The 27,553-nt window shown below is 46.1% G+C and overlaps 2 protein-coding genes across 5 annotated transcripts in view; one reads left to right on the top strand and one right to left on the bottom strand.

The window, feature by feature from the left end:
- Nucleotides 1-13,537, top strand: part of LOC134610845 (lethal(3)malignant brain tumor-like protein 3) — a 54,259-nt gene extending 40,722 nt beyond the window's left edge. For all 4 annotated transcript variants that reach the window (XM_063454125.1, XM_063454144.1, XM_063454116.1 and 1 more), the window contains 4 exons: nucleotides 12,293-12,348; nucleotides 12,532-12,698; nucleotides 12,784-12,846; nucleotides 12,999-13,537. In XM_063454125.1, the coding sequence (XP_063310195.1) occupies nucleotides 12,293-12,348; nucleotides 12,532-12,698; nucleotides 12,784-12,846; nucleotides 12,999-13,127 (415 nt within the window). In that variant the 3' untranslated portion in view covers nucleotides 13,128-13,537. The remainder of the gene's footprint in view (nucleotides 1-12,292; nucleotides 12,349-12,531; nucleotides 12,699-12,783; nucleotides 12,847-12,998) is intronic.
- EPB41 (erythrocyte membrane protein band 4.1) overlaps nucleotides 1-27,553 on the bottom strand; it is a 403,184-nt gene that overhangs the window by 199,992 nt on the left and 175,639 nt on the right. The gene's annotated exons all lie outside the window — the stretch shown is intronic.

Genomic DNA, 27,553 nt, shown 5'->3' with positions numbered 1-27,553 from the left:
ATGAAATGATCATGCGGATGAGGAGGCTGCCGCCCCAAGCTTCATGGGGAAATGGGAAACGGTTTTAGGCACCACATTCACACCTGACCAGTGGGACAAAATTTGCACCCTCTCACTGCACTGCGCACCGTCCAGTGGGACGCAAGAAACTGCATACAAAATCCTAGCCCTCTGGTACCGCACACCACTCCAAACACACCTATACGACCCCACGAAAGACGACACATGTTGGCGATGCACCACACACACGGGTACATACCTCCACATATGGTGGGAATGCCCGATCATCCGACCATACTGGACAGCCATACACAAGATCATCAAAAGATTCTCAGGTACCCCACCACCCTTAGATCCCGCAACATTCCTGATCCATCACACCATGACAAAAACGTTGACCTATAAAAAAATCCTTAACCATCCGGATACTTAATGTGGCCAAAAGCCTGATCCCTCTTTACTGGAAAAAGCAATGTGCACCCCCTTTAGAAACATGGTACCAACGGATGGAGGAATTAAGGGCGATGGAGGAGCTCTCCCTGCTGGCAGAGGGGAGGACACAGGCGTATATGACAATCTGGACACACTGGATCTTGACAACGACCAGAGCAGACTTCCAAGACTTGTTGACTGACTGAAGAAGCCTGACTTGACGAAATACTATCAAAACCGGAACACGAACGCACAATCATGCAGGGCAGATACCGCAAACCAACATAGTACGGAAACTAGCTCACGCCCTTCCCCCCCTCTCCTACTGCACACCTCCCCCCCCCCTTCTCCCCGGGGGAACCCGCGAGCGGAGAGGCGACACAGCAGAGAGGGTAGGCGGACGCAGAGAACCTGGACAGATGGGCGCCCGATATAACGAGGGACGCGAACTAGGGGTTCCCTGCTCGGCTTGAGACCTAACACCCAGACCGGCCTAGTAGTGACAAAACCCACCGACGATGTAGACCTTAGGCCTGCACCTGTAGGACTGAGACGTCACACTGACACTCCATAGGGGAGTGAACCGTATCTCACTAACTACCAAGCCACAGGTCCGGGATAACACCCGCTACAGTAGAGATCCCAGAATAGCTTTCGAGACCACTCGTTAAGGGGCAAGGCCCGCCTTCACTGATGTTGTAGGACCTGCGAGCCCTACCCGAAACGTTTGCTGACAGATGTTGGGTGACTTGCACGTCACCACTATTATTTTTCTTTTATATCTACTTCATGTTCAGGAAGTACTCTGAAAAGTTCTATCAGCTGACCTGCAGTTCCATATTTAACACTGCATATATAACTTATATATAACCCCAAGCAGATATTTACCCATAAAGCTTCCACATCTTCCTCATCATATTCCACTTGCTTAAGATTTAGCTTTAACTCATGGTTGACAAACAAACATAACCGACCACCTTTCCTTTTTTTTCTGTCCTTCCCAAATAGTGTACCCATTTAAGTTAACTACCCAGTCATGTGTCTCATCCCACCATGTTTCAGTTATGCCTATTATGTCATATTGTTTAGTGAATGCTATTGCCTCTAGTCCCCCCATTTTTTTTATTTAGGCTCCTTGCATTAGTAAGCATACATTTAATATTATCATGAGTCACTTGAACTTTTTGTAAATTATCAACATTACATACCTTCTCTGTTCTGAGCTTGCTCCTCCTCCCATCTCCACCCCCCTTATACTGAGCTAAAGCCCATCTCCTTTCTGTCCTATTCTCATTTTGTAGATTGCTATGACTCTTTCCCCCCCTATCCCCCATTCTACAAGTTTAAAATCCAGTGCTCTAATAGCCCAAACCCTCCTTCCTGCACCAAGACTCCAGCCACGCATTGACCTCTCTAATCTCCTGCTGCCTTTCCACTGTAGCGCGTGGCACAGGTAATATCTCAGAGAACACCCGCTTGGAGGTCCTTTTCTTAAGTTTGCTACCTAATTCCCTGTAATCATTCTTTAATCATTCTTTAGGACCTTCCATCTTCCTCTTACTTTGTCATTGGTACCAACATGGACAATGACTGCTGGGTGATCCCCAGCCCCTCCCAATAATCCATCCACTCTGTCAGCAACATGCCGGACCCGAGATCCTGGGAGACAGCAAACTGTCCGGTTGAGCAGTAGATTGCCCTATCTACCCTCCAAATGAGAGTCCCCTACCACCACAACCTGTCTCGCCTTCCTTACATTTTCATCCCCACCCGTACTAGATGGGCTGTTCCCTCGGCATAAATGCAACAAGATGTCAAACCAGCAATCTTGCTAACACTCATTTCCCCAGATACAGAACAGTAAAACAATTACCTAGTTAGTTTAAACCCCTTGTTTGTTTCAACTCCTGGTTTTCTAACTCCTACTTTAACCGACCTTAAGGTCGGCGAGCGTGCCATGCCGTCCTATTATCTAACCCGGTCGTTGGCGATCCCACGCCGGCAATCGCGGTGTGGGGACTCACCTAGGAGCCCAGGGAGTCCCCCTCCGTCTGTTTCGGCCCCCCTGGGCCATGTTATAGCTGTCCAAGACAGTGCCAGCAGTGGGAGTGCCTGTTTGTGACCAAGTGGCTACTAAAAAAGACTACCCCATTTGCAATACCTTGGGTTGTCTACTTTTGCAAATGGTATGCCATCATGGGGGTAATTCTCATTCCTGGGCTACCATACGGTCTCAAATTTCAATGTGAAAAAACTGAAAAATTTAACCTGCTATATTCTACCCTGTAACTTCCCAAAACACCATAAAATCTGTACATAGGGGGTACTGTTTTACACATGAGACATCGCTGAATACAAATATGTGTATTTTATTGCAGTAAAAGCAAACAGCATTATGACATTCACAGTTAGAATGTCACGTAGAACTAAAAAAAAATGTAAAACCTTTTATTTTCTCCCATTTTATTTTAAATATTTTATTCATGTTAAATTATATTTCATACCTAAATATTTGATGTTAAATGAAAGCCCTGTTTCCCCTGAATAAAATGATATATAATAAGTGTGGGTGCACATAATATGAAAGAGGCGAATTACGCCTGAACAGATATATAGCGCAAATTCAAGTTTTTGTTTACGTTTTGTTTTGATCACGACCTGTACATTTGGCTCAGTCCTTAAGGGGTTAAAGAATCTACTTGATAATCTGCTTTCAAGCAACGTGACCAAGATCAGTGAGTCAGGGGTGTGCTTATATGGGAATACAAATCCCACACAGGTGGCAATTAAGGAACACTCCCCAATTAATCAAGGTTTTTTAAACCTTGGCTAATAAAGCAGATTAAACACAAATAAAATATAAAGCACACTCTAATGAAATCCTGGTTTTACAACTCCTACTTGAGTCTACTTAATAGTCTGCCTTCAAGCAATGTGAGCTTGCTTCACTGAATCGAAGGTTTATAAGAATCCCCAGTAAACCAAATGGAAGACCAGAGGCAGCTCTAGACTTTATGAGGCCTTAGGCGAAACTCAAACATGAGACCCCACTAACAAAAAAATGAAAAAAATAGAGTTGCAATACATGCACACTGTCACATATACACATTGATGCACAGTTTATCTGTGTATATGCCTAAGAGTGTGCCTGACAGAGAGAGTGTGTGTGTGCGCGCGCATGTTTGCGTTTTTGTCTGGGACCCTATGTGTATGGGGTAGCTGCTTGAAGTGTGTATGGGGGTCTGCCTGTAGCCTTTGTGCATTGTGTTTATGGCAAAGCTATGTTTCTTTTTTTTTTTTTTTTTTTTTTTTTATTCTTTATTTTTGTGTCAACACCGAATGCGGCTCTAAAACAGTAGAAGGCCCACGCAGGGGCCGATCATTGACATATAGTACATTTCTTTTTACATAGAAACAAATAAGTGTGTACAGCATATATCATTTCCTTAGCGCCGTTCGGTGTTGTTTTTAAATTTTAAATTTTAGGGCACTTCAGGCCCAGTGTTCGAACATGAACATAAATTGAGTCCAGTCAATGCAATACTTGGCAAATTAACTTTTCTATTAAAACCTTACAAGTTTTGTGCGGTTCGGGAGTCCGCGCTTCAGGGTCAACATTGTTGTGGTCCTGTATGTCTCACTCATAGCGGTTCTCCTTGGTGTGTACTGGTTGTGTGTGCTAGAGCATCTAGCTTGGCTTCAATCTGTCTTGGCAGCGGACGCCTCGTGGGTCAAACCCCTTTGGTCATGTACAGCTGTGTCCTCGTCAGGCGGTCTCCCCGGAGGGGGCGATCACCTTGGAGGTGTCAGCAGCCTGTTTGTGGTGTTCGTCTCTGACGTGGGGTGGATCCCCGGAGGACCGCCTGTCGGGTCATGTGCTTGTGTTTGTCTAAGTGCCATCGTGGGCTATCATAGCCTTAAGTGTTCTGCGCTAGATAACCTTATTTTATTGCCCAATTGGGTTGCTTTGGGTGACTCCCTTTGGCATTCAGGTAGTCGTGAAGGTCGGTTTGTCTGTCTGTTCTAGTGTATCGCGTATCTGGTGAGATGGGAGGAGGGGGGGGGGGTTTGGATGGGACTGTGGGATGGAGTGAGGGGGGGAAGAGGGATAGGGTTATGAGTCGTCGGGGCGCCCGGCGGGCACTGGTCTCAGCTCTCGTCTGATCCCTTGATCAATCTGAGTGGTCTGAAGCGTATGCCTCCCATGGTTGCCAGATTTTTTGGAATGTTTTTTCTCTGTTTCGTATTTGGGCTGTAAGTTTGTCCATCAGGTATGTGTCTTTGATTTTAACTATTACGTCATTGTCAGTGGGGACCGTGGGTTTTAGCCATACCTGTGCAAGGGCTCTCCTTGCTGCCAGGGTGAGTTTGTTCAGCAGTTGTTGTTCTTTCCTAGGGAGGCCGTCTGTTGGTCGGGACAATAGGATCGCCCAAGGGTCTAGGTCAATGGGGCGTGTGAGAACATCTGTCATCAGCGACTGGATTCTCTTCCAGTAATTGGTTACTTCAGGGCATTCCCACCACATGTGAAGGAAGGTACCTTTACCTCCGCATCCCTTCCAGCATGTGTCTGTTGAGGTTTTCCCCATTTTTTTGCAGCTGAACAGGTGTGGTGTACCACCTCATAAGCATTTTGTAAGATTGTTCTTGTTGCATTACACAGATCGACGTTTTAGCCGTCGCCTCCCATATATCTACCCAGTCCTCTCCCTCTATAGCCCCCCCCCCCCAGGTCTGCTTCCCATTTGTGTATGTAACTAGGGTCAGTAGCTCCCCTTTCCGGGGCGCTGAGTTGCGCATAAATGGCCGTGATCAGCCCCTTTTGAATCATTTCCGTATTACATAGTTGTTCGTAAAATGTCATTGGGGTCTGGGCTGCTTTTTTTACTACAGGGTGTTTGGCGAAGTCACGTAGTTGTACGTATCGGAAGAAGTCCTTAGTTGTTAAGGGTGCCATGGTTTTTAAAGTGTCGAAGGTTTTAAAGGAGTCTCCGTCGTACACGTGCCCGTATCTTTGTATACCTGTGTTTTCTATCCCCCTAAAGTCTCGTGCGCTCAGCCCGGGCTCAAATGCTTTGTTCCGTAGATACGGAGTTAGCGGTGAGGGTGTGTGTTTTAATGCATATTTAATGGCCGTGAGATCCCAGATCCTTATGGAGTTAAGGATTGCCAGGCAAGTGGTGCGTAGTGGAGGTCTGTCTTTTTTGGGTACCCATATCCAGAATTGTGGGAGGTCTGTACTCATTAGTTTCGCCTCCAGGTCTACCCACCTGTGTGAGCCCTCCGGTGTGTGCCATGCTATTATTTGGGCCAGTTGAGCCGCCAGGTAGTATTGGTATAGGTTTGGGAGTCCCAGCCCTCCCCTCGTTTTTGGTCTGTACAGGACTAGTCGAGCTATCCTGTGCCTTTTCCGTGCCCAGATAAAGTCATCTATATGCCTCTGAAGCGTCTGTAGGTCTTGTTTAGTCACTTTAATCGGTAGGGCCTGGAATAGAAACAACAGTCGTGGGAGCAGTGTCATTTTGATTGTGTGCAATCTTCCAATCCACGATATGGGCTTTTCATGCCATTTGTCCAGATCACGGCTGAGTGCCTGGATAGCGGGCGTGTAATTGGCGCTATATAGTTTCTCCGGATCCGCAGTGAGTTTGACGCCAAGGTATTTAATGTCAGTTCTAGTGAGTCTGAGAGGGTGGGTGTTTTTGATGTAGTTAATCCCCTCCGTGTCCATTTCTATTGGCATGGCCACAGATTTGTCTAGGTTAATCTTGTAACCCGAGACACTCCCGTAATCCTCCAGGAGTGCCACCAGTCGGGGCAGGGACTCCCTTGGATTGGTGAGAGTGACCAGGACATCGTCCGCGTATGCGGAGACTTTGAATTCTTCCCCCCCCTGCTTGTATGCCTGATATGTTCCTATCTTCCCTTATTCTCTGCAGGAGAGGTTCCAACGAGAGGACGAACAACTGGGGGGAAAGGGGGCAGCCTTGTCTGGTGCCGTTAGCGGGCGCAAATGGGGCCGGGGCCGTTCCCGGTACATTAGTCTGTGCCCTCGGTTCAGTGTACAGGGCTTTCACTCCTTTAACGAATGTTTCTGGCATGTGTAGTCGGTCGAGCAATGCGAAGAGGTAGTGCCATTGCACCCTATCGAATGCCTTCTCCGCGTCCAAAGATAGGATCAGAGAAGGCGTCCGGGTCCTCACCGCCCACCATATGATGTCCGCCCCTCTCCTGGTGTTTTCATACAGCTGTCGTGACGGCACAAAGCCAACCTGGTCCAGGTGGACCAGAGTGTCCAGTAGGGGGTTCAATCGCGTCACCAGTATTTTTGCGAAGATTTTTACGTCAAAGTTGATTAGGGAAATGGGTCTGTAGTTTGCCGCTTCTGTTGGGTCCCTACCTGGTTTGGGTATCAGTGCTATATCTGCTGTGAGCATTTCCGGGTTGGGGTGTCCACCTTCCATCCATTCGGCAGTTTTGGCGTCAGCGTTTCCCTAAACAGTTTATAGTAGGAGCCATCGAAGCCGTCCGGTCCTGGGGCTTTGTTACCTTTAAGGGCCGTAATCGCCTTGTCTATCTCCTCCTCCTCTATGGGCGCCCCCAAGGTGTGTAGGGCCTCTGGGTTCAGTCCCGGCATGTGTGTTTTTGCTACGTAATCGGCTACCGCCTGTGTGTAATCCCTATTGTTGCTGTTTTGGTCTGGGGAGTGGTTGTAGATGTGCGCGAGGAATTCCGTGAAGATCTGGTTAATCTCCGTAGGGTTCTGGGTGATCTGCCCCCTTTTGTCTCTAATCGCTGTTATGGTTTGGAAGTGGGGCTTGGGGTTTAGTGCCCTGGCTAGTAGGGTGTCCATCTTGTTGGAGCGTTCGTAGTAGAGGCGTTTCTTACGAACTCGGTCTCGCCCCAGGTCCTCTACTGCTACGGCTCTAATTTGATGTCGGAGATCCCTAAGGTCTTGTAGTCCCTGTGTCGTAGGGGAATGTTTATGTCTGGCTTCTGCCCTTCTCAGCTCCTTTTGGAGCCTAAAGAGGGTTTCTGCCCTTTGCTTCTTCCGTCGGGTTGCGAGTTTGATGAAGATGCCCCTTAGCACCGCCTTATGAGCGGCCCATATCATGGATTGCGTCAAGTCCGGGTCGTCGTCGTCGAAATAGGTCGAGAGTTCGCCCTGTATAAGTGTCTCAATCTCTGGGTCTTTTATGAGCGAGCTATTCAGTCGCCATTTCCATGGAGGTTTAGGACCTGGGAGTCTGAGAGTAATTTCTACATCTGCGTGGTCCGACCATGTAATAAGATTGATGCGCGCAGACTGTACCCATGGTATCCCGGTCTGATTGACCAGGAACATGTCTATACGGGAGTATGTGGAGTGCGCTGCCGAGAAGAAGGTGTAGTCCCTCTGTCCCCGGTTGCGCAGCCTCCAGGAGTCGAGTAATTTTGTCTTCTGTATAAATTGGGTGAGGAGTTTGTCTTGGCCCCTCGTGTTCTGCGTCCTTTGTCCGCCAGTCGGGGTACTACGGTCTACTGTGGGGCAGGGTGTAGCGTTTAGGTCTCCCCCCATGACTATGATTCCGTACGGTAAAGCGTGGACTATCGTATGAAGTCGCTCCCAAAAATCTGGGTCTGGCTGGTTGGGTGCGTATACGTTTATCAGGTGGTATGTGGTGGCGTGTATCGTCCCCGTGAGGATGATGTACCTGCCCATAGTGTCTGTGCTCGTCGTCTGGGTGACGAAGGGGCATTTTTTATGCATGAGTATTTCTACTCCGTTTTTCTTTACCAATGCCCTGGAGGAGTATGCCCTAGTGTAAAGCTGGATCCGGGCTGAGCGCAGGAGGTGTGACTCTTGGACAAATGCTATATCAGTTTTTTGTCTTTTTAATTCCCTCATTAACAGACGTCTTTTAGTTGGTGTGTTTAGGCCATTAACGTTCAGGGAAGTAATTTTCAGTGTCGCCATGTTGTATGTTACTGTTAGGTCTCTATTGGCCTTGATGCTTTGGTTCCGATACCTACCCGCCGTGCGCCCCTTCGAGCCTTGATGTTAGGGTGACCTCCTGGAGGTCCCTTGGGTTTCTGGGGCCCTGGGCTTTGTGCCGGGCTGGGCCGGTGAGGGGGGAGGGAAGGGGGATAGGAATTGGTGGGAAAAGAGGGGGGGGGGGGGCAGTGGAGAGGTGCAGTCAGGGGGGAGGTAGTAGGGAGAACTACCTTGGTTAGGGGATACGGGGGAATTCCCCGGTCTTATCTAACTTTGCCGGGTATCTCGGGGGATGGCCACCTGCTCCGTGGCAAAATATTTGGGCACGGAGGGGGTGGTCAGTCGCCGAGCACCCCGACATCGGCACTATGAGCAGGGTTATCTTTACCCTTGACTCAAATCCCAAGAACGTCTGTGTTTCAGGTCGTGTGTGTGTGTTCCGACATATACATTTTTATCCAACAACATTATATACAGTAGAAATCCAGACATAGAATAAAACATAGGTGCCATAAAAACATTTCTTAAAACCTCTTTCAGTCTACAGAGTCTACAGTTTCCCCGCTATCTCCACTGTGCAATTTACATGAAGGATTAAATTCCTGTCCCAGCCTTCCATTTTACTGCCACGTGGGCCCTAGGGCCCGTGTATTCCCGTATACCCCTAAGGAGTGAGGGGGTGATTCATGTGGTCTATCGTGTGCCTACTAGTGCCGTCTTCCTCTGTCCCTCTCTCAGTGAGGCTGTAGTGTCGTGTAACTTAATGTGTGTGTTGGTGTCAGAGTCCCTTTTCGGTTCGGTTATAAGATGGGATGTATACGCCTGTGTGCTCCCCTCTGTATACTTTCTAACCTTATCTAAATCCCGATTGGCCCAGCATATCCCACAACAGTGAAATTTGCAGTATACGACATAAGGTATAAAACTTGCGTATCTGGTCAGGTAGATGGTGGGTACCGCATTCCAGGTTCCGCCCCGGCAGTGTAACAGGTGACCTAAGTCCATAGGACTGGTTGCGTCTTTGCGCTCAGGGTGGGTGGCAAAGTCCTGTCGAGTGTATAGATTTTACTGCGGCTGTGTTCTCTCTCCGGCGATGGGTCTCTTCTGGTTCTCTCGCCGTTAATTCAGCTTTTGGTGTTCCTTATCTTTCGGTCTGGCTGTCGGGTTTTTGCGCGTTTGTCGTAGCCGGTCGCGCTTGTCCATTCTGTGATTGTCTTTATGCCTTGGATTGTGTTGGGTGGTGTTGTCATTCATATTTGTTGTTTTTGTTCTTTTCTCTCCGTTTTTTTTTTTTTTTATATATATATATATATTTTTTTAATATATATTTTTTTGGGGGGGGGTTTGCATTGCTTTCGTTTCTTTGTTGTTTCGTTGAAGGGACGTCAAGTGCAGTGTCTATTTATTCCTATCTAGTTCTTGGTGTGGCAGTGTGGAATGTCCAGGACAGCTGTCGTATCATTTTACTTTTTGGCAGGTGGATCTCTAAGAGTTTCTGTGTTAGGGGGTTTGTAGTCCCCCCTATTGCACGATGTTCTCGCACAGTGGAAAGAGGGTTGAGCTGCGCGTCTGTTAGGGTGCGTTGCCTTCTAGAGCTGCGCCGTCTCTGGGTATCAAGCCCATTGCTTGGGTGCCCCTCTGGGGGATGTGGAAGTCCACCGGGACCTCGATGCCTAACTCCCGAAGGAAGGCCTTGGGGTCCGCCGTGGGTAGTAGAACGGCCGGCCGCGGCCCGTTGAGGGCCCCCAGGCGAAGTTGAGGCCTTCGGCTCGGACGAGGTCTGCAATGGGCCTCCATTCCCTGCGCCTAGCTAGTGTGGCAGCCGCTATATCTTGGTATAATTGTAGCGTGGCGCCTTCAAAAGAGTATGTGTGGTGTCTGGCACTCTTAATAATGGCTTCCTTGGTGGAGAAGAAATGCCACCGCATGATCACGTCTCTGGGTGGGCCATTGGGGGGACCCCGGGCTCTAAGCGCCCTGTGTGCCCTGTCTATAGTCCACAGGTAATCAGGGATAGCTGGTAGGTGTGCCCTGAACAGATCTGTGAGCACCTTTTGGATGTCTGTGTCTCTTACCCTTTCTGGCAGGCCCTTTATTCTCAGGTTGTTTCTGCGTGACCTGTTGGAGGCGTCTTCTAATTCTGCTTCTAGTTCAGCCACTTTTGTAATTAGGGTGTTTGTGGCAGAGGCAGTTTCGTTGTGGGCCGCAACCACGTGATCCATCCTCCATTCTAGTGCCTCTGTACGCAGCCCCACAGTCTGGATTTCAGCTTTAACTTCCCTCGCCGACCGTTCTATCTCTCCAGCGAGGTAATGTTTAACAGCTAGTGATTGCATGATATCTGTTGTAGTGGCCTGTTGTGGCTGGGTTGCTCGGTCTCTGTTACCCGGGGAGCTCGGGGATTCCGCGCTCACGTGTCCGCCGCCATCTTTGGGTCTAGGCGTCGTGAGGAGGTCGGCCACGGATGGGGTGCTTTCTCGTTGTTTTTTGCCGGTCTTTTTTTGATGTGCCATCTCCGGATCGGTCCCGGGATTTGGTCGGGTTTGTTGCGTGTTGCTGGGCGTTTTGTGCCGGTCAGGGTGCAGAGCTCTCTGCTTAAGCGGCCATCTCTCGCCGCGGTCAGGCCACGCCCCCCCCAAAGCTGTTTCTTGACAGTGTGTGTATGATGAATGTCTTCAGGTGGTGACTGTGACAAGATGAGTAAAGGGGTACCAGTGGCAGGGAGAGTGTGACAGGGGGTTGTGAGAGAGAATGAGGTGATGGTGTGGAGGTGATGGGGGGAGGGGTTATGATTTGGAGGGGTGATGGTGACAGGGAGAGGGGGTGATGGTGTCAGGGAGAGGGGGTGATGGTGACGGTGTGAGGGAGGGGGTGATTTGAGAGGGAGAGGGGTGTGGGTGGGGGTGATAGTGACGGTGTGGGGGGTAACAGGGAGAGGGGGGTGATGGTGGGAGGGCAGGGGGCTGATGGTGTGAGGGAGGGGGGTAATGGGAGGGGAGGGGGGTTGATGGTGAGGGGGTGATGCTGAGGGAGGGGGGTTGATGGTGAGGGGGTTATGCTAAAGGGGGATTGATGCTGAGGGAGGTGGGGTGATGGTGAGGAGGATTATGCTAAGGAGGTGGGGTGATGGTGAGGGGGATGATGTTGAGGGAGGTGGGGTGATGGTGAGGGGGATGATGGTGAGGGAGGTGGGGTGATGGTGAGGGGGGTGATGCTGAGAGAGGTGGGTTGATGGTGAGGGTGGGTGATGCTAAGGGAGGTGGGTTGATGGTGAGGGGGGTGATGCTAAGGGAGGTGGGTTGATGGTGAGGGGGGGTGATGCTAAGGGGGGACTGATGGTGAGGGGGGGGTGATCCTAAGGGGGAGGGTTAATGGTGAGGGGTGATGGTATGGTGAGCAGGGGGTTGATGCTGGGGGGGGGGGGGGTGTGAGAGGGCTCCCTGGTGGTCCGGTGGGCTCCTTGGTGGTCTGGTGGCCACAGAGCTGCAGACCATGAATCTCCCGAGATCTAATCAGATTGGCCAGTTCTCGACGAGACACATGGTCTGCAGCTCTGCTCACTGCGGAGCTGGCCGGGTCACTGACCGAGGACCCGACACAGTCTGCCCTCAGGCGGTTTAGGCGGCCGCAAGGCCCCAGCCAGTGCGAGGCCTTAGGCGGCCGCCTAAACCGCCTAATTAGAGAGCCGCCTCTGTAGAAGACATCTGGAGAGCAACAAGCATCAATTAGGCCAGTATTAAAAGAAGTACCTATAGAATCATATCATAGGTCTTTAATGTCTCTTTTTTTTTTTATTATATTACATTTTAAATATAAAACAAATTACTCTATTCTGCTCCACAAATCGTTATTGTATATTATAATAAGTGCCATTGTTTGTTCTAGGGGTGCTCATACATATATCCGCTTGCAGCTTGTGAAACAGGAAACTGATGGGACAGGTATGATGTAACTTTCCAGCCAGTGCCATCTTCCCTGAAAATCAACATTTTATGTTTAATTTTTGTTTGGTTACTGCTTCTGTATATTAACCAGATCTGTCTTTGAGTGAAATAATCTGTCCTGCAAGGATGATGTATGATTGTATTATTAGTTCTTATAGTAATTTACATTATTACCCTCAGACTCTGATGTCCGTTTGGAACAGGCCCTTCACCAGTCAGTGTTTATGACTTCCTTGTCCCCTGATCCTGGCCATCGAGTCCACCTTTGTTGGGAACAGCAGTGCCACCTGCTTCCTGAAGTATCATCATATACAGCTCAAATGGTCAGCAAGTGGAGTGCTGAAGAGGTAGATAAAGCTGACTACTGTCATACTTTACAATTTAGACTACATCTCTTTGCTTACTATATTTTTCTCTATATTCCTTTGTAAGGTATCTCAGTTTGTGCAACAACTCCCAGGTTGTGGTGAACAAGCCGCTGTTTTCAGAGAAGAGGTAAGACAGTTTGTGTAAAGCACTTGATAATTCAAGTTCATATTCAAATTCAAGGATATTGGTTTATTAATCCTTCCTTTTGTTGAAACATGTAAAATTTCTCTGCTTGTTTCCCCCCTTATTATTGCTCTCTCTGCTTCTTCTGCCTTCAGCAAATAGACGGGGAAGCTTTCTTGTTGCTGACACAGAATGACCTTGTGAAGATTTTGGGCCTAAAATTGGGACCTGCAGTTAAAATCTACAACTCTATTCTCATGTTCCACAATTTAGCACAGGACTGATGGTCAGCTTCTTGAAGAGAAAAAGGGTGGAAGAAAATAAGATTAATGAAAATACAGCTCAAACTGTAAGACTGAAAAACATCAGAGACTAAGTTTTAAAGCAAGAACTATTCTACATTTTGACTTGGAGACAAACTCTATGAGGATAATTTTTAGATATATGTATGTATGCGTAGTACATAACTGGTAAAACATGGAAAGGTTTTCATGTGTTTGTTTGCCTAACTTGTGGTGCCTTATTGCTTTTTATTCCTTGGGATTCTAACTCTGGGATACGCTAAAGAACATTATTCTTTTGTTTCCTTACAGGAAAGACAACACTATTTTATTTGTTCACATCAACCTGTGATGGAATATTAGTGCATCGCCACTAATTATGTTATCTGCATAGATTAAATGTTTGACAGACATGTTTGCTCTGTTTTTAATTATTGATTATTATTCTATTCTTTGATTCTAAACTTGATGTAAGGTGGCATTTACCCACCTCCAGTTTCCTCTTATTTTGTTCCCTCTTTCTCCCCCATCTTACATTTCCCTTGAATTTAGTTTGGTCTACTTTTCCACCTAAACTTCTTTTATATTCATACATTTATTTTTTATTTATTTTAAACTACCTCTGGCTCTGGCATAGCATTATGTGATATTGCTCAGTGGTGGCAACTAATGAATTTGATCTACAGAAATCGTATGATGAAACAAAAATAGTATGATTTTCACTTGTGCTACAGCATTCTAGATAATCAAAACCACAAATTCTAAAATTCATACTAGAGATGGGGGATTATTTATTCCATTTCTTACATTGTAATCCATCACGCATGACTTGGGGATACTTTATAGCAATATAATATATGTATTGTACTGGTCTATGTTGAAATGAGTTTATTCATTGGTGAAAATTTAAATCAGAACTTCCTTAAAACATTTTTTTTTGTTTGAACATATTGTAGTTTCATTGAAACCGCTTTCTTTGTTGCATTTCTAGTGTGCCTTATATCCTGACAGAATCAATCTGATGTAAACAGAGACTGGAGAGTTTCCTGAGGACAGTCTGTGCGCTAGGCTGTGGATTGCTCTCTAAGCAATGACAACAAGGGATTAAGGCCCTGTCATGCTCTAGACTAGAGGGTGACAAAGGGAAGAACTTACCGGTAGATGTAATAACCACTCTATAAAAAGAAAGGTGTAGACAGGATTTTACTACAGAACAGAAACATGGGAGCGGTAAAAATGAGATTAAATAAACAGAGACATCGGGTAGAAGAAAGTGAGGCTAAATAGGTGAGGAGGATAGAAAAACAGGTAAGAAGTAAGGGAAAAAATTAAATATAGACGAGGAAGAGATGGGGAGGCTAATAATTGGAGATTCCAGTGCGAATAAAAATTCATAAGATTCAAATAAGGAGACTGAGATGGAGTAGCACATAGTGTCCAGGAAATTGGGAGCTGAGAAAGAATGAGACATTAGGGGATTTAGTAAGAGTGGCTCTGTGACCTCAAACATACCTTTCTTCTGTTTCGTCTTCACTCTCTTTTTTTAGAATCTGTACTTCATTTCTGATCTATTTCTCTTTAAAATATAAATCAAAGTAAGGACTACTTTGTCTTCTGTATTTTCCGTACCCTTGACAATTGTGACAAGGGGGTGGAGCCTAAGGCAAGTTCCAGTCTTATTTATTTGTCTTATGCTTTACAGTTGTGTGAAGCTTGCCTTAAACTCCACCCTTTGTCAAGAGTAGGAAAATACATAAAAAGTAGTCTATACTTTCTTTGTCTTTTGTTTTAACCCCTTAAGGACCAAACTTCTGGAATAAAATGGAATCATGACGTGTCACACACGTCATGTGTCCTTAAGGGGTTAAAGCCATGATTCAGGCTTCAGAAAAAAAAAGTGGAGGCATACCTTGCACGGATTACTTGATCTCACATTATTTCCTTCCAAACAGAATCTGGCATATCTTGGCCACGAGAAAGATGCATCTTCATAAAGGGAACTTTCTTGATTTTCTTTCAAAATATGATCTAGTACTGAAAGAGTACCTTATAAACATGTGTAAACTAAAAGTATTGTTCTCATATCTTGTGACAATAACTCAATGGCAGCTCACAGTAACCTCCCCCCGTATCTCCCCTCCAAAGCCCCTACCTGTGCCGCGCGAGTGGGGGCTATTAAGCCGAAGGGGGGACCTAGCGTCCCACCCGGCCCCTACCCATGAGTGGCGGGTCGGGGCCCTAAATGAAAGAGTGGGGACACCTATTGTCATCGCCCCGGCCCCCACCCATGAGCTGTGGGTGGGGGCCCTAAATGAAAATGGGGTGGGGACCTATTGTCCCCCCACCCATGAGTGTTCCAAAGGTGGACAATACAAACCATTGTCTAGAAATCTATTCGTAAACAAGCCTATACATAGGACTTGAGGTCATGTATAGCTTGGAGGAAAGACGAGACAGTGGGGATATGATAGAAACATTTAAATACATAAAGGGAATCAACACAGTAAAGGAGGAGACTATATTACTATATTTAAAAGAAGAAAAACTAGGGGAAGGTTACTGGTACCTACCTGAGCCTCAGAGTGTGAGCCCAGGTCGTTGACTAATAGCATGTCGGAAGGTAGTGATACCGGAGAAACTGACGGAAGCAAAGCACAGAGAGATGGACACCGGTTTCTTCAGGAAGGAAGAGATTCTTTATTGGATCACCGATCGGGACTCAGAGGGACTAATGTCACCAAAATACAGCAAGTTCTGAGCCCCGGACAATAGTGCAGGCTCCTTATATAGGCACATAACTCCTCCCATATTAAGCTCCACCCGCACATTCTCTTGACCAATCAATACAAATAAGAATTAACTTCCTGCTTGACCGCATGGCCTGTCCAGCACAATGGAGGAGGGGGGAATACTACATCCTGTATTCTTGCACATGCTCCGTACACTACTGATCGTATCTTGCCTCGTGCAACCAACTGATCGATACGTCAGCATATGCACGTGCACATGCCACGTGGTAATCTCGGCCTACTAAATTTATTTTTACCGAGATTCCACCACATTCCCCCCTTTGATGCCTCTTGATATTTCACAATTACTTGAGGCATCACTTAACCTTAGTTTGCATACACCGCAAGTTACCTTGAACTAGACCAGACTTAACTTATGATGTGAATCTTCAACACTCATCTTCCTGCATTGGTTCTCCCTGATCTAGAGCCTTATACTTATAAATTGCCATTATCTGTGCAGCAGCCTTCCTTTCTGCTATATTTTCTATCAGGCTTTGCACAGACCTAACTACTAAGGGTATAAGACACGGCAGGGGTAGACACAACATTAAAATCAGTAGGACTCCACCTACCACTGCCTTAAGCCCTCCAAACCACTCATACCAGCTACCAAACCAACTACTTGGATTATACCCTTTCCATACCTGAGTAGGCACATGCGCTAGTTTAACCATATGGCTAGTAAGCTCAGCTATTGCTTGCCCTTCGTCATCTATTTGAAGACAGCAATTGCTCAGGTTAAACTTCCCACATACACCTCCCTCTACTGCCAAAAGGTAATCCAAGGCTAATCTATTTTGGTAGACTGCTGTCCTCATCCTGGTATTATGCTTCGCTAGAAGATTGAGCGCTTGTGATGTTTCGTTAGTAATAATCTCAACCACCGCCTGTAATCTTATAATACGGTTGAACATATAAATAGGGGTTCTATAACCAAAGGTACCATCTTCTGCCCACGTGGCTGGCCCATAATAATCTATGATACGCTGGGGAGGCCATTCATCATCTTCCCAGGCGCCTATCTCTATGGGTCCCCTTTTCTTCCTATGATTCACATCATACACTTTAACACCTAAAGTCTCACCTGTTTCAATCGGTAACAGGAAGAAGGATGGTTTGAGCATACCCAACACACATGCCCCTTCCCAGTCCTGTGGCAACTCCGAATAGGCTTTCTTACCACAGATCCAGTACAAATTTGCTGGGGCTCTCCAGGTAGATGTGATGGATAAATCAAACCACACATCCTTTAAATTGGCGTATCTAGCAAACGGGTTAGATGGTTCTGAGACATTTGAAGCCGACCACCAAGTTGTATTCTTTGTATCATCATCATAAGCTTTTTGCCCTAGACAAGTTAATTCTCCTACAGAAGTATTATACATTATTCCTTTCCTTGCTATGCAAACATAACCTATGATGGAGGTCTTTAATCTCCACTCAGATTTACCTCTAACACTCATATGATAATCGGCTTGTGTAGATATTAGTTGGTCAACTGCCTCAGAACCGGACATTACCTCCTTTGCTTCCCAAGGCCATTGGTCTCCCATGTTAGTACCTCCACACACATAGCAGTTGGTAACATTAAGACTACCGGCAATACTTTCAGCTAAGTCAATGAACAGGTTTTTAGCATTATGGGGGATCTTATTATCTATACTCATCTCTTCATAAAAGGAATGGTATACTTGATGAGTTTGGGAGGATACCGTATCAGTCTCTATCCCTATAAACAATACTGTCCCAGGATCTAAACCCGTCCCGTATATCTGAAACCCAAATAAATTGCCATATTTGTCTAAGAACTTATCGGGGTTATTTATAAGTATATGGATGGGATTGCATTCCATAGACTTACAATATGGGCTGGTAGGCAACTTAGTCACTATCATGTCTTTGTCTACTGTCTGTCCCCAAGTCGCCCACCCCACACAAGACCAATATGGGCAAAAGTTATAGTCTTTATTTGGGCATCTAGGACTCACATATTTATTTTTACTACTGGGACAAATATATTTATCATTAGACCCATACGTCCTCTCCCATCTAAGATCCCCACATACATTCCACGGCTTTCTACCACTTGATATCGCTTTACACGCATCAAATAGCAGAACACCCGAAGAATGTACGGATTCTAATACTGTCTTATTAATTAGGGTCCCCTGAGGATCTCCATTCCTGAGAGTCAACCAAATTGTACGGGGTTGATACTCTGGACTGAAGCACTTAGGTTCTCCTATTCCTAAATGGCACACACTATAGTCTATATTTAGGTATCTACATCTCGATACATCTCCTTTACACTCGTATTGTGAATGCCAAATTAGGGTTTGGGAAATATGGTTACCTGTTCTTGTAGTCTTAATGCATACCTCACAGCTAGGAGTGTCGGTACCTCTACCTTCCTGAATATAAAAATACACATAAATAAACACTATCATCAACACATCTTTCGCCGTCATCCTCAGTCTTCGTCCGTGCGAAGGCACCTCAGCTTCCAGGATGTAAGGGCTGCAGGGAATGGAGTTCTGCTCGTCTTCACAGGAGTCCCTTCGAGACTTTCCCTGGCTTATAAACTATACGTCGGTGGGCGGACAGGCTTTATTATGGCCTTCTCACTCACGCACCAAATCCCAAAAATAATAAAATTTGTAATCCACAATAGTTCCTCGTTACTCCGACTGAGTAGTGCGTTTTAACCGGATCTTGCAGGGATTCTCTGGATCTGCTGTAACTTGCCAAGAATCGACTGCTGCTGGTTTAACCCTGGAGTGATGTATCCACGGAGTCACTTCTGCTACTTTTATCGCTGTAGGGGTAGACAAAAGAACAACATAAGGACCTCTCCACTTGGGCCCTAACGGTACATTATTCCACTCTTTAATCCACACTTGGTCTCCTGGATGATAACTATGAACAGGGGGATAAATATTCACAGGTAATCTATCTTGTACCCATTTCTGTACCTCCTCCATAGTCTTACCCAACTCTACAACCTGCTGCCGGGTAATTCCTTCTCCCAACTGACTCAAGTCCCCCCTTAAGTTACCAAGTACGGGAGGTGGTCGCCCATACATGATTTCAAAAGGAGAGAGGCCCATCCTTCTGGTAGGGGTACTGCGGATTCGCAATAAAGCTATGGGTAAGAGAACGTTCCACTTAAGTTGGGTTTCCTGACACATTTTAGCCAACTGATTCTTAATAGTTCTATTCATTCTCTCTACCTTACCAGAACTCTGGGGTCTATATGCTGTATGAAGCCTCCACTTTATACCAAGCATATGAGTCAGTTGTTGTAGGCACTGATGAACAAAAGCTGGACCATTGTCCGATCCTATAGAACAGGGTAGTCCATATCGGGGTATTATTTCTCGTAGCAGGAATCTCACAACTTCTCCTGCTTTCTCTGTACGAGTAGGACATGCTTCTACCCAGCCTGAATAGGTGCACACAATTACCAGCAGGTAACGATGTCCACCCGATTTAGGCATCACTGTAAAGTCAATTTGTAAATCGGACATGGGGAGTCCCCCCATAAACTGGACTCCTGGTGGCTTTACTGGTCCTTGTCTTGCATTATTTTTAGCACATGTTACACATCTTCGTACAATGGCCTGAGTCAAGTTGGACAATCTTGGTATGTAGAAATGTTTTCTGAGAGATTCTTCTGTGCTGTCTCTCCCAGAATGTGTCCCGTTGTGATAATTTTGGACAATTTCTACCGCTAGTGATGCTGGTATGACTATTCTTCCATCTTCTAGCTGATACCACTTGTTCTCCAAATACTTTCCTGATTCAGTCTTTAACCACTCCTCTTCTTGAGCTGTATAAACTGGAATCCATTGGGACAGTGGAGTTGGTATAAGAGCAGCTATATGCCCCACATATTCCTGTCTTCCTGATTCAGCAGCACGCTTAGCTGCACTGTCTGCCATCCGATTTCCTTTGGTTACATCACCATCTCCTCTCAGATGCGCTCGACAATGTATGATACCGACTTCTTTCGGCTCCCACACTGCTTCCAATAGTTGTAGGATTTCAGCTGCGTATTTGATTTCTTTGCCTTCTGAATTCAGTAGTCCTCTTTCTTTATACAAAGCTCCGTGGGCATGAGTGGTTAAAAACGCATATTTGGAGTCCGTGTAGATGTTTACTCTTAAACCTTCAGCCAATTGTAACGCTCGTGTCAGTGCTATCAATTCTGCCTTTTGTGCTGATGTTCCTTTCGCCAGTGGCCGAGCTTCTATCACCTTGTCTATTGTTGTCACTGCATATCCTGCATAGCGGATCCCTTCTTTCACATAACTGCTGCCGTCGGTATAATATTGAACATCGGGTTCTGGATGGGAAAATCACGAAGATCTGGTCTACTTGAGAATACTTCATCCATTACTTCCAAACAATCATGTTGACTTTCAGTAGGTTGTGGCAAAAGGGTAGCTGGATTTAAGGTGTTTACAGTCTCTAAATGCACTCTTGGGTTTTTACACAACATTGCTTGATACTTGGTCATACGGCTGTTACTAAACCAATGATTTCCTTTGTAATCCAACAACGTCTGTACTGCATGTGGGACTCGTACATAAAGTTCTTGACCCAGAGTGAGTTTATCGGCTTCAGCTACTAGCAGGGCGGCTGCAGCTACGGCTCTTAGACATGGTGGAAGTCCGCTGGCCACTGCATCCAATTGCTTAGACATGTAGGCAACAGGTCTTTGCCATGATCCCAAGTACTGTGTCAATACTCCCACAGCCATTCTTCTTTGCTCATGTACATACAGGTAGAATGGTCGTGTGTGATCAGGTAGACCTAATGCTGGGGCACTCATCAAAGCCTTCTTCACATCTTCAAATGCCGTTTGCTGTTCTTGAGTCCATAAGAAGGGGTTGTGCTCTGTACCTTTGATAGCTGCGTACAGAGGTTTTGCCAGTATCGCGTAGCTGGGAATCCATATCCTACAGAAGCCTGCTGCCCCCAAGAATTCTCGCACTTGTCTTCTATTCTTGGGTATCGGTATTTGGCACACAGCTTCTTTTCTCTCTGGCCCCATAATTCTTTGACCTTCAGAGATATGGAATCCCAGATATTTGACAGTTGGCAAACACAACTGAGCCTTCTTTCTAGACACCTTGTATCCTGCCTTCCAGAGAATGTGTAGTAGATCGTGCGTTGCTTGCTGACAGATTTCTTTTGTAACTGCTGCTATCAACAAGTCATCTACATACTGTAACAATACACACTCTCCTGGGATGGACTCGAAATCCAGTAGATCTTGACTTAGAGCTGAACCAAATAGGGTAGGTGAATTTTTAAACCCTTGGGGCAGTCTTGTCCAAGTCATTTGGCGTTTTGAGCCCGTTACAGCGTTCTCCCATTGGAAAGCGAAAATACATTGACTTTCTGCGGCAATTCGGAGGCAAAAGAAGGCGTCTTTGAGGTCTAAGACTGTAAAGTAAGTAGCCCCGCCCGGAATTAAAGCAAGCAGGTTATATGGATTGGGTACAACTGGATGTATACTAACAACCGCATCATTGACTGCTCTCAAGTCCTGCACAGGTCGATACTCATCTGTACCGGGCTTTTGAACAGGCAGCAATGGGGTGTTCCAGGGGGAAGTACAGAATTTTAGGATACCATACCGTATGAACTTATCCAGATAAGATTGGATGTTCTTCTTAGCCTTCTGCGGGATGTGGTATTGTCTTAGGCTCACTGAATAAACCCCAAGTTTTAGTTCAATTTTAATAGGTGGAATATTGCGGGCCAGTCCTGGTGGGTTGTTCTCTGCCCAAACTCCTGGTATGTTGAATAATGACTCATCACTCCTAGGGTTTTGGCTAGTCAACGCTGTATAAAGTCGCCACTCTTCTTCCTTTGGTACGGATAATGTCATAATACCTGAAGGTCCATTAAACTTTAAGGATGTTGTTCCATTTGGTAGGAACGTAATCTGCGCTTGTAATTTTGATAGCATATCACGTCCCAGCAATTGGACTGGACATTCAGGCATATAAAGGAATTGATGTTTTACTACGTGGCCTCCCAATGTACAGAGTCGACTTTTAAGAACCGGTTTTTCAGCACTTCTTCCAGTTGCTCCTATTACAGTAATAGTCCTTCCAGATGGAGGAGCAACTAGATTAGTCACCACTGAATGTTCAGCACCAGTGTCGATCATGAACGCACTCCTTTTTCCCCCTATTGATACATCGACCATAGGCTCCGCTCGACCAAGGGGGATGGAGCCCGGTCGGTATCAATAGTCCTCCATGACCGTGTCAGCCAATCCTACAAAGTCCCTACCTTCTCTATCGCGGGACCTTTGCGCTGCTGGGATATACCTATCTTCCCTAACACTTCCTCTGTTCCCATTACTCCCTCTATTACCATTACTCCCTCCGGGGCCTCCTCTACCTCTCGCTCTGCCTCTAAAGTTTCCGTAACCTGCCCTGGGTTGGTCTCTCTCGTACTGCTCTCTTTGTGGACATTCATTTCTCCAATGCCCTTCTTCCTTACAGTATGCGCACTGATTTCTACTTAGAGGTTCCTCATTCCACTTACTATCGCCTCTATCTGGGCCCCGTCTATCTACGCCTGCGATCGCTACTGCTAGCATGTCTGCCTTTCTACGCATCTTGCGCTCTTCCTCTTTCTTACTTTCTGTTTCCCTATTCATGTATACCTTATTCGCTACCTCCATTAGTTGGGTGATAGACATACCTGCAAACCCTTCTAACTTCTGTAGCTTGCGCTTAATATCTCCGTAAGCTTGGCTGACAAAGGCGGAGTTCACCATTCGGGAATTATCTGCGTCTTCCGGATTAAAGGGGGTATACAAGCGGTATGCCTCCAATAATCGGTCATAAAAGACACTGGGCGCTTCATCACTTTTCTGAATCACCTCAACTGTCTTCGACATATTAATGGCTTTCTTTCCTCCTGCTTTCATGCCAGCAATTATAGCGTCTCTATAGGCTCTGAGTTGAACCATATCAGCACCATTTACATTCCAATCGGGATCGGTGTTGGGATAATGTGTTGCGGCCCATGCTGATGGATTGGCTTGGTTTAAAGTACGGGCTTTATCCTCTAGTGCTTTAATGGCCGCTTGATTAATTCTTGTCCTTTCCTCATTGTTGAACAAAGTCATTAATAATTGCTGGCAATCAGCCCATGTCGGGTTATGTGTCTGTACTATTGAGGTGAACAGATCAGTCATAGCTTGTGGTTTCTCAGTATACGAGGAATTGTGGGTCTTCCAATTTAAGAGATCGGTTGTCGTGAACGGGACATATACAAAGACCGGGTCAGCATGTGCCATTTGGCCTGCGGCATCGATATAGGCTGACCCAGGATTCAGACGAAGAGGCATCTGATAGTGTTTTAATTGTTGGGCACCGGTCAATTGTCGGGTTTGTATGGGGCTACGTGGAGGGGCGTCAGTCATAGGTTCCAGTCGGGGAGAAATAGGGTATGGGGATGTGGGAGCTTGGTTTTGGGAAAAGGTTGTAAATAAAACACTTCGAGTCGAGCTAGATGAAGCTTGACCGGAAGTCTGAAGTGGCGCCAAATCAGGATATTCGGATTTAATGGGGGTTGGTTCTGATTCCGGAAGGGGAGATTTAGTACGAGAGGGGGTGGATTCTGTACTGGAGGAGGAAGCGGAAGTGGATGAGGGCAATGAGGGAAGGGTTGCAGGACTTCCTGCATTTGCGTCACTTCCTCTTAACGGAAAGTAAGGGGGCGGCAAAGGGATCTCGGACTCAGGGGGCGTGTCCAAAATGGGCCTAACACCAGTCCTAGTGGACAAACAAGTCCTAGCTACCATGAGGCGACATTGCTCCTCGTGGCATGTCTGAAGCCATTTTGGCGAGTCATTTACGGCCTGTCTCCAACAATCAATATAAGGAAACTGGCCGTAAAGTTCAGGCCTACCCGATACAGCCACGTGTAAGCGCTGTACCAGAGTTGGATCCAAACTGCCACGTGGCGGCCATGCCGCAACCAAAGTAGGCCACTCCCTAGTACACAAAGTGACCAAACGTACAGGAGACATTTTAACCCCAAAATCACATGTCTTGAATCCCTTTTTAAAATTCTTCACCATACAACCTAAGGGATCCGGAATCGTTGACTGCGACGCGCCCATACTTATCAATGGAACGTCGCTGACAACGAATACTATGCACGCGTACTATTCAACAGTCACACCCGTTTCCTCTGGCAACAGCACCACGTGGTACAGTTACCAAGTGAAACGTATACAATAACACAATAAACACTCAGGGAATTCCCGTACACACAGCTGTTACACCAGTCACTAAATAATCAATATTATGCCCTTTGGCGAAACTATACAGTCACCCACGCTATAATTCTCTATATACGAATTACCCGTCTATAACACACCCCAGTAACATCGTCTTTTACAAATAGCGGTTACAGTACGGTTAGCATAGGTCAAAGCACAAGTTAAGGTCACAATACAATTATTAGTGGTTATGGTGTTAAACATGCAATGGACGACAATGATTAGTACTTATATACAGTGTCAGTAAATATACAGGGTTATGGTACCGTGCACTATGATACAGCAACACACTATTAACACTCTCGCTAGACGGCTGAGCTCGCGCTATCTAACAAGATATACACTTTACTAAACAATCTTTATCACATTTACAATTCCCAACTAAACTATTGGTCAGTACCTTGATGGACTACCTAAAACTATATACACCCGTTTTGGTTAGCCACACTGCCCAAGCACCACATATAGCGAGCTAGAGGACCGAATTTACACAGACGCCGCTTAGTCTCCCGGTCCCTCCGACCTAGCGAACAAAATATACACCCTAGAACGCTAGTCTAGATAAGACACCGGTGTCCGGCTAGGGCTATTTACACCAGAGCCCCGCCTGACTAACAAAATCAAACGGTCTGACTAAAGAGCGTTCGATCGAGCGGTGCGCCTTCGCTCCTTCCCTCCGACAGAGGGGGCAGATTCCATACACAAATAACCCCTTATGGGCCTACCGCACAATCGGTATACCCCTAGTGGGTCTGCCGTCTAAAACAGCAGTTGTCTTACCTCCTCGTTCCTGAACCTGAGTTCACACTCATCGACGGGGACACCCCAGCACTTCTCACGTAGAGGCCGATGATCTCCTGGACAACAGACCAGTGGCGCCGAGACGAAGGGAGGTCCACGCAGAAGTTCAGGGGTGCAGCCGTAGAGAACGTGGGCAAAGATAGACCGTCTCACGCCTCTGCCTCTCAGCTACCGTTGAACGATGAGCTTCCCGGCCAATGCACCAAATGATACCGGAGAAACTGACGGAAGCAAAGCACAGAGAGATGGACACAGGTTTCTTCAGGAAGGAAGAGATTCTTTATTGGATCACCGATCGGGACTCAGAGGGACTAGCGTCACCAAAATACCACAAGTTCTGAGCCCCGGACAATAGTGCAGGCTCCTTATATAGGCACATAACTCCTCCCATATTAAGCTCCACCCGCACATTCTCTTGACCAATCAATACAAATAAGAATTAACTTCCTGCTTGACCGCATGGCCTGTCCAGCACAATGGAGGAGGGGGGGAATACTACATCCTGTATTCTTGCACATGCTCCGTACACTACTGATCGTATCTTGCCTCGTGCAACCAACTGATCGATACGTCAGCATATGCACGTGCACATGCCACGTGGTAATCTCGGCCTACTAAATTTATTTTTACCGAGATTCCACCACAGTAGGTTGTTCATGAGCCTGACGCCCACCACCCGGTTCCCGGTGCCCCAGCAAGATTTACCCGGGCTGTAGGTAGGCGGTGAACCGCTCCTCCTGCTACCCGGTCAGCAACAGTTGCTCTGGTCTTGTCCTTCTCTGCGACAAGCTGGTGCTGTATGAGGGTCAACGTGGCTCCTGAGTCTCGCAGGCCCTGTGCGGGGCGCGTGTTCAGCTGGACTGGCTGCCGGTGATGGTCCCGGCTATCTGTGGCCACCTGTATGGGATCGACTTCATGCAGGGAGATCCAGGCTTCTTCGTTTTGGTTAGGAGCATACGTGGGGGCTGCCTGATAACAGTGGGCAGCAGCTCGTGGTGCAGGAGGACCAGTCCCTCAGCTGGGGGCATTCCATCTTGTAATGGCCCGACTGGGAACATTGGTGAACCAGAGGGAGACCACTAAATATCTGAAATAAAAGAAAGTATCAACACAAAAATATACCAACTCCAAATAATAAAAAATACCGAACTAGCCTTATAAGGCTACTCCCATGCCTAAGTAAGTGAGGAGGGAGATAAAGTTACTAAACACCTAATTCTCCAATATACATATAGGCTTTATTAGTCCTGGCCCTTTAATGTATAGGGAGTTAGTAAATCTCCACTTAGTACCTAAGCACCAGAAAAAGTGCCAAAGGGAGAAAGGTTACTGTCTAAAAGATTTGCAGCCCTATTAATCAAACGTAGACAGACAGATAAAATAAAGAAAGCCTCTCTCCTTGTGGGACTTACTAGATAGGCATAGAAGAGAAAATGTGAATCATAAATCATAACAAACACCCATGCCTAAGTAAGTTAGGAAATGAAGTGCTAAACACCCAAATCTGCAATAGTCCAATAGTCCTGGCCTTTTAATGCATAGGGTGTTGGTAGATCTCCCCTTAATTCCTGAGCACCGGTAAAAATGCTAAAGGGAGAAAGGTTACTGTCTAGACTCGCTAGCAGCGCTAATAATCAAAGGTAGGACAGATAAAGTAAAGTAGAGAAATCCTCTCTCCCTGTTAAACGTACTAAATAGGCGTAAAAGAAAAAAATTTAAGGAAAAGCATAAATCATAACAAAAACGCCTGTGTGTGTCGATGTTAATATTGACCCATAGGAAGGAGCAAGATGCGCGTTTCGGTGCAGTATATATGCACCTTCGTTTGATTATTAGGGCTGCCAATCTTTTGGACAGTGACCTTTCTTCCTTTGGCACTTTTTTTTGGTGCTTAGGTACTAAGTGGAGATTTACTAACACCCTATCCATTAAAGGGCCAGGACTAATAAAGCCTATATGTATATTGCAGAATTAGGTGTTTAGTAACTTTATCCCCTCACTAACTTATAAGGCTAGTTAGGTAATTATTATTATTTGGAGTCACAGTTTATTTCTGTTTTGGTACTTTCTGTTATTTCAGATATTTAGTGGTCTTCCTCTGGTTACATTGTTCCATACCACTGGATGCTTTGGTGCCTACATCTTTATCTCCAGTCAGCATTATATTCAATTTGTGAATTTTTGTTTCTGTTGCTAGTATCTAGGGTTAATTGCTGGAGTGCCCTCCTGGTGCATGGGATCAGTGTGGAGGTGGTGTTGATTCCCTTTTACACCCATTTTCACACGGATCCCATTTCTTTCTATTTTTTCTGTAAAGGTAATTAGGCTAAAGAAGAAAGTGAAAGACTGATTCTGGGTCTGTTCTTTATCCACTTCTTATCAACCTGTTCATTAATGATCTTAAAATTTAAACTCATGTGTCAGTGTTTGCAGATGACCAAAAACTAGTGTGACTAGTTATTTTGTTGTAGAAAGATTTGGACAAATTAAGGAAACTGGCAGATGAGATTTAATACAGA

Source organism: Pelobates fuscus, chromosome 1 (genome assembly GCF_036172605.1).
Source record: "Pelobates fuscus isolate aPelFus1 chromosome 1, aPelFus1.pri, whole genome shotgun sequence".
Taxonomy (NCBI): domain Eukaryota; kingdom Metazoa; phylum Chordata; class Amphibia; order Anura; family Pelobatidae; genus Pelobates; species Pelobates fuscus.
The sequence above is the reverse complement of the archived record's forward strand: the minus strand, read 5'-3'. Positions and strand labels throughout refer to the sequence as shown.